This window comes from Diospyros lotus, chromosome 12 (assembly GCF_014633365.1).
Source record: "Diospyros lotus cultivar Yz01 chromosome 12, ASM1463336v1, whole genome shotgun sequence".
In the NCBI taxonomy this organism is placed as follows: domain Eukaryota; kingdom Viridiplantae; phylum Streptophyta; class Magnoliopsida; order Ericales; family Ebenaceae; genus Diospyros; species Diospyros lotus.
Window position 1 is genome coordinate 10,508,055 of NC_068349.1, and position 16,193 is coordinate 10,524,247.

Consider the following 16,193-nt stretch of genomic DNA (forward strand, 5'->3'; position numbering starts at 1 on the left):
TATTGCTAAAATATCAAATTTCGTCGCTAAAAATTTAGCGACGAATTTAATGACGGGTACCGTTCTGTCACTAGAAAGGGTGTAGTTAAAATTTAGCGATGGATATTTTTAGCGATAGAATTAGTGACGGGGGTTATACTCGTATCTGATTTAGTGACAAAAAATATCCATCACTGATTTTAGTGACTGGTCAAAATTCCATCATTGATTTCAATGACGAATTTGTTCCATCGTTGATTCAGCACTTTTTCCGTCACTAAATAAAAAAATACAAAATAAAAAAATTTATTTTTAATAAAAATAAATAAATTTAAATGTAAATTTATAAAAAATATATTGTTTAAAACATCTATAAATAAAATAAATATATTATTTATTTTTAACATATTAATAAATAATATTTTTTAATAAATAAATAAAATAATTAAAAAATAAAAAATAAAAATAAAAATAAATTTTTTAAATGTAAATAAAAAATATATATTAAAAATAGAAATTATATAAATATAAATTTTTATATTTATCTAGTATAAAAAATTTTGTTTATATTTTATATTTATTTAAAAATAAAATTATATATATAAAAATAAAATTTATGATGATTAATAATTTATTTTAATTAATCGAATAGAAATTAAAAATTATTTATATAATCATTAATTTAAAGATAAAAAATTAAAATTCATATAAATATATAAAATAACAAAAATGAATATGAAATTCAAACTGATTAATTTAATTAATAAAATATAATCATAAATATTCAGTTACAATCATCATCATTGAAATCGTCATTTCATTCCTCATTATCATAAAACTGGTGTCTCGATCCAGGTTCAGTCGACGATCCAGGTTGCTGATAAAGGTGAGTTAACGATCCAGATTGTTGTAACACCATCATCTGTCTATTTATTTGCTCCTGCCATGCCATCATTTGTTGCTACCACTGACGCAACTGCACATTTTTGTTTTGCATCTCGGTCATCTCGGTCCAAACAGAATCCATCTCCTCATTCATTTGGGTGACCCTCAATCTCATTTGTTTTAATTTTGATAACAACCCATATGAACCACTAGAGCTGCTATCAGATCCAACCGAGTAGGACTGCTTAGCTTGAAAGCTGAGACCATAGACACGACTACTCTTGTTTCTATCAGCGACAACCTGATAAAAGATGTGACGCTCGTCGACTGTAGGTGGAGAAGATGACTCGCTACCGCTAGTTGATGCTGAAGATGCCTTTATACTTAATCTCTTGAATGCCTCCTATATAAATTAAAACATTGACATTGTTAATTAATAAAAAAAATCATTAAATTGTAATGATGTATATAAATACAATTACCGCGACATTATTTGATCCATTATCAATCCACACTTCTTATTCTTGATCATTCTTTTCAGTGTGTTCCCCTAAAAACCTCAAATTCATTGGGCTCGAGCTCTAATTCCTTTACCTGCATGACAAATGTATGAAGTAAATAAAATAAAATATAAAACACTATATAAGTTTATAAAATTTACATGTAAGTAGGAAAACTAATTACCATCCTCCTTTAACTCTCGGTGAAAGGAATGGATCCGCTTGTGTGAAATAACCCACCAGTCTCGGAGGCCCGATTTTTTTTGTTTTGTTCTGCTTGCTTCTTGTACTCGTCTTTATCCCACTTTGCGCTCAATGCCCATCGCACGATCAGATCCATCCACTCACCCTTATCATCACATCTTTTAATTTTGTTCAAATTATTCTTGAAACTTCTCTGACCAGACTTATTCCAAATGATTCATATATGATCACTCTCCTCGGGTTGCCACTTGAACTTCTTCTACAAGAAGTTAAAAATGAATAAATATTTATAAAATTTTAAATTGAAACTTTCTATAATTATGAATTGCAATTATACTAACGCTAAATTCTTCCAGTCATATCCGTCATGTTATTTCCAGCACGTTATCCCAATGAAGCCAAGTTTTAGTGTACTGTCTCTTCCAAATCTTTGATTGTACACTTGGTGGGCCAACCTCAGGGGAAAAATTGTAAAACCAATATTTATCAAGTAAAAATATGTATTTCTGTGTATAACAATTGCAAACAATCAATTAAAAATAATAGATAAAATACTCACTGATCATAGTTTTGATTGCAAGATAACTCTAGTCGATGATCAACTTAGTCGGTATCAATTGGCTCAAAAGGAGTCGGCTCAACATTTTGCGTAGGAGAAGAAGACGAAAGATGTGCATGGGGTGTCGATATAAATGAGTATGGGTAGGAACCTTTTAGGGGATGAAAAGTCGACCTAGAAGACGGAACAGATTGTGGTGCAGTCTTGAGTGGGTGGAATGTGGGTAGGATTGTAGTATAACCCATAGGATATGGCATCATGCCAAAAGGTTGTTGGAATTGAGTCATGGGAATGAAAGTACGTGGATGCGATGACCGAGGATATAAAGTAGTAGAAAGGACAGCATGTGTGGAGATAGAATGAGAAGACTGTGAACCAGCACTATTGGATCTGGAAAAGGTGTGTCCTTATAGGATTGACGTCTACCTCTACCCCTACTCTTACTTGGTTTGGGAGATAAATATCCTGATATCTGTTTTGAGAATTACATAAAAAATAAAAAAATGCTAAAACGTACAAGGTCACAGATATTAAAAAATACAAAAGATATTATATCATAACATATATAAGTGAATTCACATATTCAAAAATAAATCAATCTTCTTCTACATATTCATCTATGATAGGTTTGAAATGCTATGGCACACACCAAGAGGGGGGATGAATTGGTATATAATAAAACTTATTTTTCCTTAAAATTTTTTTAGATAGAAAGGAGATGTCGTTTATGAAGACCACGACTTCATTAAACCTTAAGACCTTAAAATGGCATGATGAGGTATCAACCGTATAAAGACAATCTCGTCTTGACAATGGAGAACGCAATATTAAAAAATATGAAATCTTTTCAATGAAAGGTTAAATATATGAATCAAGTGAGGAATATAGGGATGCTTGAAAAGATAAATAAACAAAGAACACAAACACAAGAGAACACAAAGATTTATAGTGGTTCGGTTTAATCAAGCCTAGTCCACTACCTTAGTTCCTCACTAAGGATTTTGCAAACAGTCCACTAAAACCTCATACTTAATCAAGTAGACCCTTTAATTTAAGACTAGAAAATTACAAACATCTTGCTTATACAAGCAAGCCCTTTAGCACCTAGCTTGGTATTACAACCTCTTGCTTCAACGAGCAAGTCTTTTGGCACAACAAGTTAGGAAAATAAGAGTGATACAAATGTAAGCGAGAATCTAAGAGTTGACACTCTTAGTTACAAGTACTTTCACAATGAAAACAAGGTTTGAATGAATTAATACAAATTAAAATCAAAGCCTCAAAGAGAGAAAAATGAAGCACAGTCATTGTAAATGCAAACGAGTATAAATGTAAACTCAAATCAATTCATTCCCATTCATTAGTCTCTTCTTGATCATTTTTGAGTTGTATTTATAGGCTTCTAAAAAGTTTTGCCCAAAACTAGCCGTTGGAGAATGAGAAACTAACCGTTGGAGACTGTCAGAGACATAAACAATCGATAGACTAAAGAGGTTAGTCGACTAATTATATGAACATAAATATGAAGAAATAACCTAATATAAAGTAACATATTTGATAATGGAACCACTTAGGAAAAATTTTCACGATTTGTTTGTTTATTTATGCATCTGTGATATTTGAAGATAGTTGACACAATATGTTGGTGTACATGGTAAAAAATTAAAGTGATGTATCAAGCAAATAATATGAACCAAGTATGAACTTATAAATATATTCATTAAAATTTTAATTCTTATTTGATATAAGGTTCGACTTCCGGAGTATTCAACAAGACATATAATTTGGTGGCTTTAAACTATTGCTCATCCATTCACCTGATTTTCATTGGACTAGCAATACGGCCTGGATAATTGAAGACAAAAATGTGTGAATATGAACAATCTCCCCCATCATCATTTCGAGGGACTCTCATAATTCTTGATGGAACATTTGGTGCAAAATAATATGAACCAAATGTAGACGTCTCCTTAATTAAATATGCCTCACATATAGACCATTCTACATGATCTTTATTGTAGACCTTTTTTAAAGTGCTAAGAAACCCAAATCATTCAAACATTTCCTCAATATAGGAAAAATTTATTTTATTTTTTTTAAAAATAAACAGTTGAAATTATGTCAGATGTACCTTTCAAAGGGATACATCCATCTGTATTGTACTAGTCCCTCACCTTTGTTTCATAAACTAAGTGTATTTGCAGATGCTCCATTGAGTTAAACCATCCCAGAGGAAATACATGCTCTAATTTGCATAAAATGATGGGTATGTTTTGTTCCATGACATCTAGGTGTTCAATCCTCAATACTGTTGAGTAATTTTTTTTGAAAAACTAGCATAACTCAGTAACTGAATTCCAAATTCGATCTGGTAATACTGCATATGCTGTAATACCCTATGTTTGTATGAGGTTGCCACATAATTTTAATAAGTTTAGAATATCGAAAAATTGGCTTAATAGGAGTTATAAGTACCGAATCAACTGCAGGGAGTGCCCTGAAGCCGAGATGCCAAAGGAAAATGATATGGCAGTGATGAGTATTTCGAGATAGGATTTATGGTGCCGAAAGAAATCAGATCGGGAATAGTTTTCGGTATAGCTAAAATGCAACAGCCATTTAGGCTGCAAAACTGAATCCTTGTAGGAGACTCCCGAAAAATCAATGAAACCCTAGGAGGGCTCGATTTTTCATAAGGATCAACTCTTCAGTGGTTTCGAGATGAAACGGCAGCTCGGTGAGGATGTTGGGGCGAAATTGCTATTATCGAGTAAGTTTGAAGTTATTAATTTTGCGTTTTCGGTATTATAATGTAAATTAATTCGATATTTGAGGATTACGGAATTAAGAAGTGAAATAGGGTTAAAAATGGGATTTAAATATATAGTTTTTCAATTTTTATAATTCAATATATAATTATATATATATGCGTGCAGTGTGTGTAACCAATTCTCTGCATCTTCAATTCAAAGCCCATGCCCTATCACTGTAATCTCCATGCCTCTGCAAATAGCCAACCTAAAAGCCATACCTCTGTAAGATTTTTGGAGTGTTTCTCATGCCAAGAAGTATGGGCAAGGCAGTGAGGAGAGGGGTGGGGGAGCATATAAATAGATGGAGATTTGAGAGCAAATGGGGAAGGAAGAAGAGAATGGTAGAGAGAAGGAGGAGAAGGCAGCAAGCTCGGCCGAGCACAAGGAGAGAGAGGGAGAGGTTGTGCGAGTGAGAGAAGGGTCGCCAGAGGCAACCAAAGTGGCGGCATCAGTTTGCAGCAGCCATGGCTGTAAGCTTTCAGCAAACTCGAGCGGCCATGGCCGCGAGGAAAGGGCCACGGTGGCAGCCAGCAGCAGGGGCAGAAGTGCGATGGCGACCAGCGAGGTTGAGAATGACCACAATGGTGGCCGGCGGGAGCACGAAGGAGGGTCGATAGAGCTGGTGTGCAGGAAGATGGCGCGCAGAGGGCTGGCCATGGCAGTTTGCAAGAAACAGGGAAAGAAGGATGGAGAAGAAGGAGGAAGAAGAAGAAGAAAAAAAAAAAAAAAAGAAAGAAAAAAAAAGGAAAAGAAAAAAAAGAAAAGAAAAGAAAGGAAAAAAAGAAAGAAAGAAAGAAGGAAGCTTGTTGTTCAAGAGTTGCAGAAAGAAGAAGCAGGGAAAAAGAAGGAAGGAGAAGAAGAAAGAAAAAGGGAAAAGAAAAGAAATGAAGGAAAAATAGAAGAAAATGGAATTTTTTTTTGAAAAAATTCTAAAAAATGGGAAATAGAGATTTATTAATATTCCAAAAATTTTGGTGAGAAAAATGGTTCGGGCACGCATTTTGAGGATATAACACGCATACCAAGGAAGTTGGAGAGGCTAAGTCAAGGTAAGTAAAATTTCTTAGAAAATTTTAAAAATTCAAGAATATTATTTTATGAATTTTCATAGTAAGATATTTGAGAAAATATTTTAGAAATATTTAGTTTGGATTTATTGAGGAAAAATAGGAAGAAATAGAAAGAAAAATAAACAAAATGCAAAAAATTATGAAAAAATAGTTTTAATACTTATTTAAATAAATATGGTGATTAGGATGCTTTTAGGCTTAAGTTGAAGTGACTTGTAAGAATTTTGAGGTTGGCACGCAAATCGAGGCGATGTATGTATTTTGAGGCAAAGCACGAATATCGAGGTAAGTTATACTTTCCAACTGGATTTAGTTTTATGAAAAATAGTTGGTTGTAGGTGATTTATATTTCAAACCCCGATCCTTGAGAATGCTTTCATCATATTGGCATGCTTTGATATGTATCCATCACGTAGACTACATACATGACATGCTATGAAATGCATATGTACACGTTGATATCATTGATCAGGCGTCTTGTGGCCGTAAGGAGTACGAACACCCATTGCTGCTTTACCAAGGGTGCACCCATACACCCTGACTTCGAAAGAGGTGGCCGCAAAAATGGTGAGTAGCATGAAGGGTGCAGTTGACCCTTACAATGAATAAGACATTATATTCATGCACGAAATATGTTTTTTGTACCCTTACTTAGATGATTCATCATCTAACTTGGGTTTTTCCCCTAGAATATTCAAATGTTCCAGATGGAGATTGTAGCAGATACGAGAATGAATGAGACATGAAATGGCATTTAGCAGAGTGCATGATAAATGAAATGTATGTTATGTAGCCCATGTATTTAAGTTCTGCTACTTTGAATTCTGAACGTTTTGAGGAATGATGATGTATAACCCTGTTAAGGTTAATGTTAGTTGAAAACTTATGCTTTGTATTAAGTTATGTTGAGGAATGATGATTTAATGATCAGTGTTAAGATATCAAGTTCGATCCTTGCTTCCGCATTTGGCGTATATAATGATTCTCTTTCGAGAAAAATGAATGGGAATTCTAGGATGGATTCGATGAATGATGTGGTTTAGCATTAGTTTGAAAGAAAAAAATTTATTGTCCTAGAATTGTCCTCAGTTATAACGTGCCCGAGAAAGCGGGGCGTTACACATGTCGTTGAAAGTAATCGCTCCATGAGAGCATGACAATCATGGCTTTTCAACCCAAATAACTTAATGTTTCTCATATCAACGCATTTACCCAATCTGGAAGCATATCCATTAAGGAGCTTAAGTTCTTTTATCCATGTCAAAACACTTAATTTTTGCTCCCTTGTGAACGTGTATTGGGCCTTGGGTTTCCAATACTTACCCCTGTCACGGTCTATTCGTTCAAGCTCTTTTCGCCTACAATATTCTTTAAGGTCCATTATAGCTTTCGTATTATTTTTACTTTTACCCTTCAAATCCATTATTGTATCGAAAAGATTGTTAAAAATATTTTTCTCAATGTGCATGACATTTAAGTTGTGTCGAATCATATTAGCTTTCATGTATGACAATTCCCCAAAAATGCTTCGTTTGGTCCAATTGTGCTCCACACCATACCCAGTCATCGTATAGTCTTGTAGCTCCAGGATAGATGAAAAATTACAGAATTTTTGAAAAACGTTATCTCCAGTTAATCGTGGTGGTGGAGAAGAATTCCCAACTCAGTTTTTTCGAAATGCACTTGTATTTCTCTGAAAGGCGTGATCCATTGGTAAGAATTGCATGTGACGGTTAAAAAATGACATATTTTCACTATACTTTAAATTGAAAGCTTTAGTTTTCTCCATACAATACGAACATGCTAATCTACCAGATGTCATCCAACCAGATAACATTTCATATATAGGAAAATAATCGACGATCCACAATAGAACAACCTTAATTAAAAAATTATTTTTTATTGATATATCATAATTTAGAACTCCTTCATACCACAACAATTTAAATTCATCAATTAGAAGCTGTAAGAACACATCTATCTTATTTTTCGGATTTGATGGACTTGGAATAATAGCAATTAGAAAAAGGTACTCTCTTTTCAAACACAATTCAGGAGACAAATTATATGGGGTCACAATGATCGATTAACAAGAATACCGGCGACCCGATTTACCATATGGAGTGAACCCATCTGCACAAAAACCAAGCCTTACATTTCTAGGATTGGCGAAGAAGTTAGGATATCTCTGATCAAAATGTTTCCATACTTCCCCGTCAGATGGGTGAGGCAATACACTAGATTCCCTCCGACTTTCATGATACCATCTCATACTTGTAACTATAATCGTGGAAGTGTATATTCTCTACAGTCTTGGTATGAGAGGCAAATACCACATTTTTTTTTACAAAGAATTTGTTTAAATTTTTCCTTCTCAATTCTTACAGGTTTGAAACGAGGATAACCACAAAACTTACAACTCATCTCGGATAACATACATTCATTTGAACAACAATCAATTTTCTTACAATTGAGTCAAAGCTGGGAAACCAACTTCTTGTTATGATAAAAGTTAGTGGGCACACGACTACCAGCTGGCATTGTTTGATGTATAAACTGCATGATTTCATTATAACCACATTTGGGAATGTTGTAATCAGACTTAATACTTAGCATCCTAACTGCAACAGAAAGTTTACTTTCTACTTTGCAATTCGGATACAATGGAGCTTGTGCCACTACAAAAAAATTGATTTTTAGCAGCGGTTTTTTAGCGGCGGTTTCTAAAACCGCCGCAAAAAATGAAATTTTGCGGCGGTTTGCAAACCGCCGCAAAATACTATTTTAGCGGCGGTTTTTTTTACATTTTGCGGCGGTTTTCAAAAAACCGTCGCTAAATTTAAAAAATAATTAAATAATTAAAAAATAAAATTTAATTTAGCGGCGGTTTCTGAAAAACCGTCGCTAAATTTCAGAAACCGCCGCTAAATTCAAAAATTATTAAATAATTTAAAATTAAAATTAAATTAATATTTGCGACGGTTTTCAAAACCGTCGCAAAATTAGTTAAAAAATTTAATTTAGCGGCGGTTTCTAAAAAACCGCCGCTAAATTCAAAAATTATTAAATAATTTAAAATTAAAATTAAATTAATATTTGCGGCGGTTTTCAAAACCGCCGTAAAATTCCTTAAAAAATTTAATTTAGCGGCGGTTTCTGAAAAACCGCCGCTAAATTCAAAAATTATTAAATAATTTAAAATTAAAATTAAATTAATATTTGCGGCGGTTTTCAAAACCGCCGCAAAATTCGTTAAAAAATTTAATTTAGCGGCGGTTTCTGAAAAACCGCCGCTAAATTCAAAAATAATTAAATAATTTATAATTAAAATTAAATTAATATTTGCGGTGATTTTTCAAAACATATTTAATTTATATTTGCATTAATAATTAAAATATTAATGCAAATATAATTAAGTTTAAATTAAAATATTTAAACTAAAGTAGTAATATTTAAATTAATATTTGCGGTGATTTTTTAAATTAAAATATTTAACTTAGTTTTCAAAAAAGAAATTTCCCCCCAAAACTTGCATTAATAATTTACAATTAATACTTATTGTATTAATAATTTATATTTTATAATTTTTATTAATAATTTAAAATTTTCAATTGCTTTGAAATAATAAGTAGTAATAAAATTTTTCCCCAAAATTTGTATTAATGATTTACATTTAATACTTATTGCATTAATAATTTACATTTTGTAATTTGCATCTTTATATATATAAAAGAAGGATAGTTTTCGAAAAAAAAATTTCCCCCCAAAACTTGCATTAATGATTTACAAATAATACTTATTGCATTAATAATTTGTATTTTGTAATTTGCATTAATAATTTAAAATTTTCAATTGTTTTGAAATAATAAATAGTAATAAAATTTTCTCTCAAATTAATGATTTGCATTTAGTACTTATTGCATTAATAATTTACATTTTGTAATTTGCATCTTTATATATATAAAAGTAGGATAGTCTTCATGTAACGACCCGTTAGTGGGTCTAGGTGTTATGGGTATTTTAGTTTGCACATTAGAGTTGTTGCCTTTATTAATTAATTGTTAAAAATATTATATGAGTTGGTAATGGGGGTAAATTAATGAAAATAATATTTGGTGTGAAAAAGTCTCAAAGTTGTGGGCTAAATGGGTTTGGGCCTTATTTGAATTAGACCATTGATAAATAATTAAATCTTAAGTGTAAATGAATTGGGTTGAACCCAAATCTCAAGAAAAGTCCATTGGGCCTTAATTGGATTGGGCCATATATTTTGACTTGGGCTTGGGCTATATATTTTGACTTGGGCTTGGGCCATGGGCATAGAGAATGGTATCTTAATTAAAAAGAAAAAAAGATTAAGAAAATGGTAAAATGACCAAAATGGGTAAGAGATATGTGAATTGTGTGTGTTAGTATGAAGGGTAAATTAGAGAAAATTAAAAGGGAGATGGATTGAAAGGAGTTGGGAGACAAGTCTCCCACATTTTTTTTCCTCTTTTTCTTTCTTCTTACTTTCTTGTTCCCTTCTTCTTCTCCCTCTCCCGATTGTCTCTTCTTCCTCCATTGTTCTTCTTCATTGAAGCTTTAAGTGGAGACTATGGAATTTTCAATTTCAAGGGGTGTCTTCATCTCTATGGATTGCAACCATCTAAGGCAAGTTCCCTTCCTTCTTGTTTCAAATTCAAGATCTTCTTCTTCTTCTTCTCCTTATGATTGTGTAAGTTTTTCTTCTCTTTTTTATCTTTTAATGCAAGTTCTTGAACCTTGTTTCCATCTTAGAAGGCTTATTTCCTTCATTTTTAAGTTGTTGCTCTTAAATTCTTATTCTCGGATTCACTGACCATGTTATGTTCTTTGGTCTATAACTCCTTGTGTTTATATCCAAATTGAGATCCGTTTGTTGGGTTGTAAACTAGACATATTAAGCTCAATTTTAGACACAAGAATCGATTTTTTTGACTAAGATTTGATCATGTTATAGCCTTGTAAATCCCTGCTAAGATCTGAAAATTTTACTGCTTTCGAGTAAACTGACCTTGTTGTACTCTTTAGGGTATAACTCTCTGTGGTTATATCCGATTCAAGATCCGTTTGTTTCTATATAAACTAGACTTGATAATCTTCATTTGGTAAATTTTTTAGAATTTTTGGCTATGTTTTGAGCCTACAGTATCCTTGTAAATTCTTGCCCAGAATCTGGAAATTTTCTGCTCTGTTTTTGAATAATCTGTTCTTGCTTCGGTTTTTGGGGTATAATGCTCTGTGGTTATATCCAAATTGTGATCCATTTATTTTTTCTATAAAATATACTTCGTGGGCTTCGATTCGGTATAAGATTTGAAATTTTTGGTTATGATTTGTACCCATAACAACCTTGTTGAATTCTATGTAGAATTCTGTAAATTACTGTTACAAATTCTGCCTTGTTTCGGTTTTTATGGAATATCTCCTTGTGGTTATTTCCGATTTCATATCCAGTTGATGTTCCAGAAACTAGACTCATTAGGCTTTGATTTGGTATATCGTTTGTGGTATTTGACCAAATATTGAGCCCAGGTTGGATTTTTGAAAATATGCTTGAAATCTGGAAATTTCTGAAATATGTTGTTATTCAACTCTTCCTATGTAGTCTATCCTTCCTACGTTTAAAATTATGATTTTTGTATAGTTCTTCCATTTTTTTTTTGAATTATTCTTGATAACCCTCATTGTTGGATAAAAGGGTTTTATTTTCCTTATTTCGATAAATCTTGCAATATTAATTCGTTTTCTTGTTGAACATTGCAAAAATCTAAATAGGGTTTTGTGTCACCCTACATTTCTTAAGGAATGACATTTATTCATTAGGGTCTAGTGTCATGCAAGATTTAGTGTTTCTTGCATGTATAAATTTTGATTCCTTGCGATTATTATTGGGGTAAAAATATATCGTAAATATTGGTTTGGGCATTTCTATAAGTATGAGTCAATAAATGTATTAAAATTTACCCTGTGATCATAAGATAGTGCACACTTTAATTTATGTAATTGTGCATGTTAAGCATGATTTGAGATTTTTCTTAATCATTGAGGATTGACATGAAATGGGGATATGCATATGTGATGCATGATTATACTGATTTGCGCACCTATTATTTTGCGCGACGGCTAAGTCCGTGGATGAGAAAGGATATCCTATGAGCGCTTAACGCGGGTGAGGTGGCCATCAACCCAGAAGGCGTGGCTCAAATTGTTATCATTTGTTGATGTATTTTCATGATGCATATATATTCATGAATGGATATATATATATATAGGCCGTGAGAGTCTTGAGAATTATGCAAAAAAATTCCCTACTATTGGTGCATATGCATGAGCATGGGAACGAGTGCATAATATATGTAATAATCACGGCATGGGAAATTAATGTAAACCGAGAACTTATGAGTCGCGTTATACTAATATCTCCTCATAGAGTTGTTTATTCTATCTTGATTATCCCCGCCTTTGATTCTATATCTCCATGCTTTATAAATACACTTGCTGAGCCTTGTGGCTCACCTTGTTTACTCTCATGTCATTCCAGGTACAAGTAGAGCAGTGGTTGAGGGCGAGCCCAGTGGGGCTAAAGCCCAGGGTTAGAAGTGTACAGAGACCTTCCAAATTAGATGGTCTATGTTAGCATTTGTGATGAGGGCAAGTGTGAGGAAATTTTATGTTGTAAAATTTGTTAGTGCCCTTGTATTTCATTTTGTTTAGACTATGGTCTAAGATGTTGTAAACCTTTATGTTAGCTTCCGCTGAGTTTATCTAAGGATAGTATTATGGTGTTGTATGTTATTGTTCTATATCACACTTGTGATGACCTCCTTTCGGATATCCTATGCTAGCGGGACTATCCGGTAGTGGGCCACTACAGTTTTGGTATCAGAGCAACTCGGGCCGTGTGTTGGGACCGTGTACTAGCCTAAGGCTGGGGGTACTGGACCAGTTACCGTGTATTAGCCACAGGCTGGGGGTACTGGACCGGGGACACTGGACGGGGGATTATTGGTAGGTTATAAGAGCAAAAGTTGCGATGAGAGGAGTCTTTGTACACATAGGAATGACAAGTAGAGTTAAGGGTGTGTTTAGTGGTTTGAATGAAGTTAAGCTAAGATAACGTTCAAAAGATAATTTGATTGTGTTTGAAAATGAGGGGTTAAGTCCTTTATAGCAGTGAAGAGGTGATGAAGTGGTTCGCCGAATATTGAGACCATGTATTGTCTCAAGATGTCCATAGAGAGTGAAACCCACGGAATGAGGAATGGCTCTAGCATGGAATAATACTACAGGTGATGCCTATCAGTGACGGGTTTAATGCTAGGGACCACTGAATGCAGGTGGGAGGTGGCTACTAGGTTAGCTCATGTTGAGGGACCGTGACCCTCTATATGGAATAACCAGTCTGTTGTAGAGACGATTAAATGCCGAAGACCTAGAGTGAACTATAGGTTATGTCTGGACTAAGCCTAATTTTCGTGGGGATTGTAGTGTCATGGTAGTGCCACTAGCATGGCGCGGCGGTTCAGAAGTTTGTGTAGCCTGACTTAGGATGTAAATTTTTAATCTTCGAATGAGATGACAATTAAGATTCAATATCATTTACCTCGATGTGATTAATTATTAAAAATTGCAAAAGGTTGATATAATTTGTTTGTAATTGATATGCTATCGAGGGAAGGACAAGGGAATGAAATGTGAAAGTACTCAAAACATAACATTCATTCCATATGTTCAAATATAATACAAGAGATCAAGCCGTACAGTCAAAAAAAAAAAAGAGGGGGGCAAACCATAAAAACTGATAATGTGCCAATGCTCAAGGACGTCGGCGGTGGCCAAAGATGACTGGACCTAGCTCATCAAGGTCATCCAAGAGCGGCATCTGGCTGCTGCTCGTTTCGCCAGGGTGAGGTAGAGTAGCCTCTGGGATGGTGGGAGGACTAGAGCTCCAGTTGAAATTTGGATCAAATGGAGGAACAAGTTGGGGATGCGAAGAATAATATGCGAATAGTGAATCTTGCAAATAAGCTCGATAGGCTTGCAGCTCACTAACCTGTTGCTGAAGAGCAAGAATGTGAGATACACACCCATAAACAGGATCCTGAAGCCGGGCTTGAGCTTCAAAGAGAAGTGTATCGGAAGCCCAAAATCGGTCATTTACCGAAAGCGGAGTCAAGAGGTTGACGACATTTCTGATAGTATAAACTTCACGAACGGTAGCAAAATGAGCAGTACCACTCTCACAACGAAAATAAGGAGCAAAAATGCACTGTGGATGACATCCTCTATTTAAGACTACACAGGCACCACATCGAGACCGGGGGTTCATTGTGTTGTGCCTTGGCATGATAGATATGGATTTGGTTAGATCTAAGCAAATCAGATATGTGTTAGATCTAATTGAATGGATCAAATCAGATATGGGTTAGATCTAATCTGATAAGTCAAATTAGATAGGGGTCAGATGTCAAACCTGAAGCGGATCAAGTACGGTCGGGTCGGGCCGAGTTGGATCGGGTCGGGTCAGGCCGAGTTGGATCGGGTCGGGTCAGGCTGAGTCGGATTTGGTCGGGTCGGGCCGAGTTAGATCGGGTCGGGTCGTGCCGAGTCGGGTCGGGTCAGACCGATTGGGTCGAATCGACCCCGATATGGCAGCAGTTGCAGAGGCGACGAAGGTCGCTGTGGCGGCTGAAGGAAGCCGAGCGAGGGCTAACGGCTGTGCGAGGGAGTAAGCAACGGTGACTGCGTGACCAGATCTGGCCAAGGTGTCGGCCGATTGTGCCGGCAGTGATGGCTGGGAGGAGCTGGTGATCAGTGACTAGGCGTGAGGAAGCCAAGCGATGGCTTGCGGCCGATGGCGATGCAACGCTGGGGTGGTTGCCGAGCCGGCGATGGTGGCCGTCGGAGGTGGTGGCGAGGCTCGCGGTCGGTTGCTGATTGGCCGATTTGTGAGTTGCAGAGAAAAGGAAGAGGAAGAAGAAGATGGTGATCGGCGGCTAGGGCATGAGGAAGTCACGCGGTGGCTTGCGGTTGCTGGTTACGCAGGTGCTGCGATGGCTATGGTGGAGACGGCCGATGGAGGCGGTGCACGGTGGCTGTTGCCCTAATTGTGCGTTGCAGAAGAGGAAAGAAGAAGGAAGAAGGAAGAAGGAAGAAGAAGGGAATTCGGGAGAAGAATGAGAAGGAAGGAGAAAAAAAAAAAAAATATATATATATATATAATAATAATATATATGTATATAAATATATATATATAAATATATATATAATATATATATACTAGAAAATCCTTAAAAATATATATATATATATGGGAAAAATTCCTAGAAAATAGGAAATGGAGATTTACTAATATTTTGGAGATTTTGGAAAAAAAAAAAAAAAAAAAGGGGTTCAGGCACGTGTTTTGAGACAGTGCACAAAAATCGAGATAGTGCACCAGAATTGAGGTGATGCACGAGAATCGAGAATTTGCATGCGTTTCAAGGTCAAGGCACACATACCAAGGAAGTGCTTTGAGGCTCAGTCAAAGGCGCTTCGGGGCTTAAGATGAAGTGACTTGTGCAAATTTTGAAGTTAACACGCAAATCAAGATGATGCGCTTATTTCAATGTAAGGCACGAATATCGAGGTAGCCCAATAAGTTTGAGAATATGGAGATTGTAGCCTAAACAAAGATGATTGAGGCTAGGTTGGTAATTAGGTAAGGGAAGTGATCCCAGTTGGCAAGTGACGTCGGATAGTAAGAAAAGTCTCATTATCTTTGTTGAACATGAAATAATTCCTAGTTAGGAGAGTGGTGTGGTGAATATCTCGTTAAGCTCGAGGTATGGACTAGGGTAATGCCATGATAGGTGTGTGCTAATTTGGAGTTTTGGGGAAACTCAATCCTCACTATATCGGGCCGTTTGAGATTTTGGAGGAAATGGATCCTTGGTTTACAAGTTAACGTTACTTCCTCAGTTGTTGGGGGTGCATAATGTTTTTCATGTATCTATATTGAGGAAATATGTGTCAAACCCCCAACACGTGATAGATTATCGAGCTTTAGAGGTTAGACAGGATGCTTCATATGAAGAAATGCCTGTTAGCATTTTGGCGCGAAAAGAAAAAGTGTTGCGAAATCGGTCAATTCCGTTTGTTAAAGTCTAGTGACAAC

At 35.2% G+C, this 16,193-nt stretch overlaps 1 protein-coding gene across 1 annotated transcript; it reads right to left on the reverse strand.

The window, feature by feature from the left end:
- Positions 1 to 13,850: 13,850 nt before the first annotated feature.
- On the reverse strand, positions 13,851 to 14,363 carry LOC127787486 (LOB domain-containing protein 18-like). The gene has a single exon (XM_052315546.1). The coding sequence runs from the start codon at positions 14,361 to 14,363 to the stop codon at positions 13,851 to 13,853; it is 513 nt and encodes a 170-aa protein (XP_052171506.1).
- Between the last annotated feature and the right edge of the window lie 1,830 nt (positions 14,364 to 16,193).

What these genes read in the sequence shown, in the direction of transcription:
- LOC127787486 (XM_052315546.1), bottom strand. Translation starts at nt 14,363, where the DNA reads ATGAACCCCCGGTCTCGATGTGGTGCCTGTGTAGTCTTAAATAGAGGA.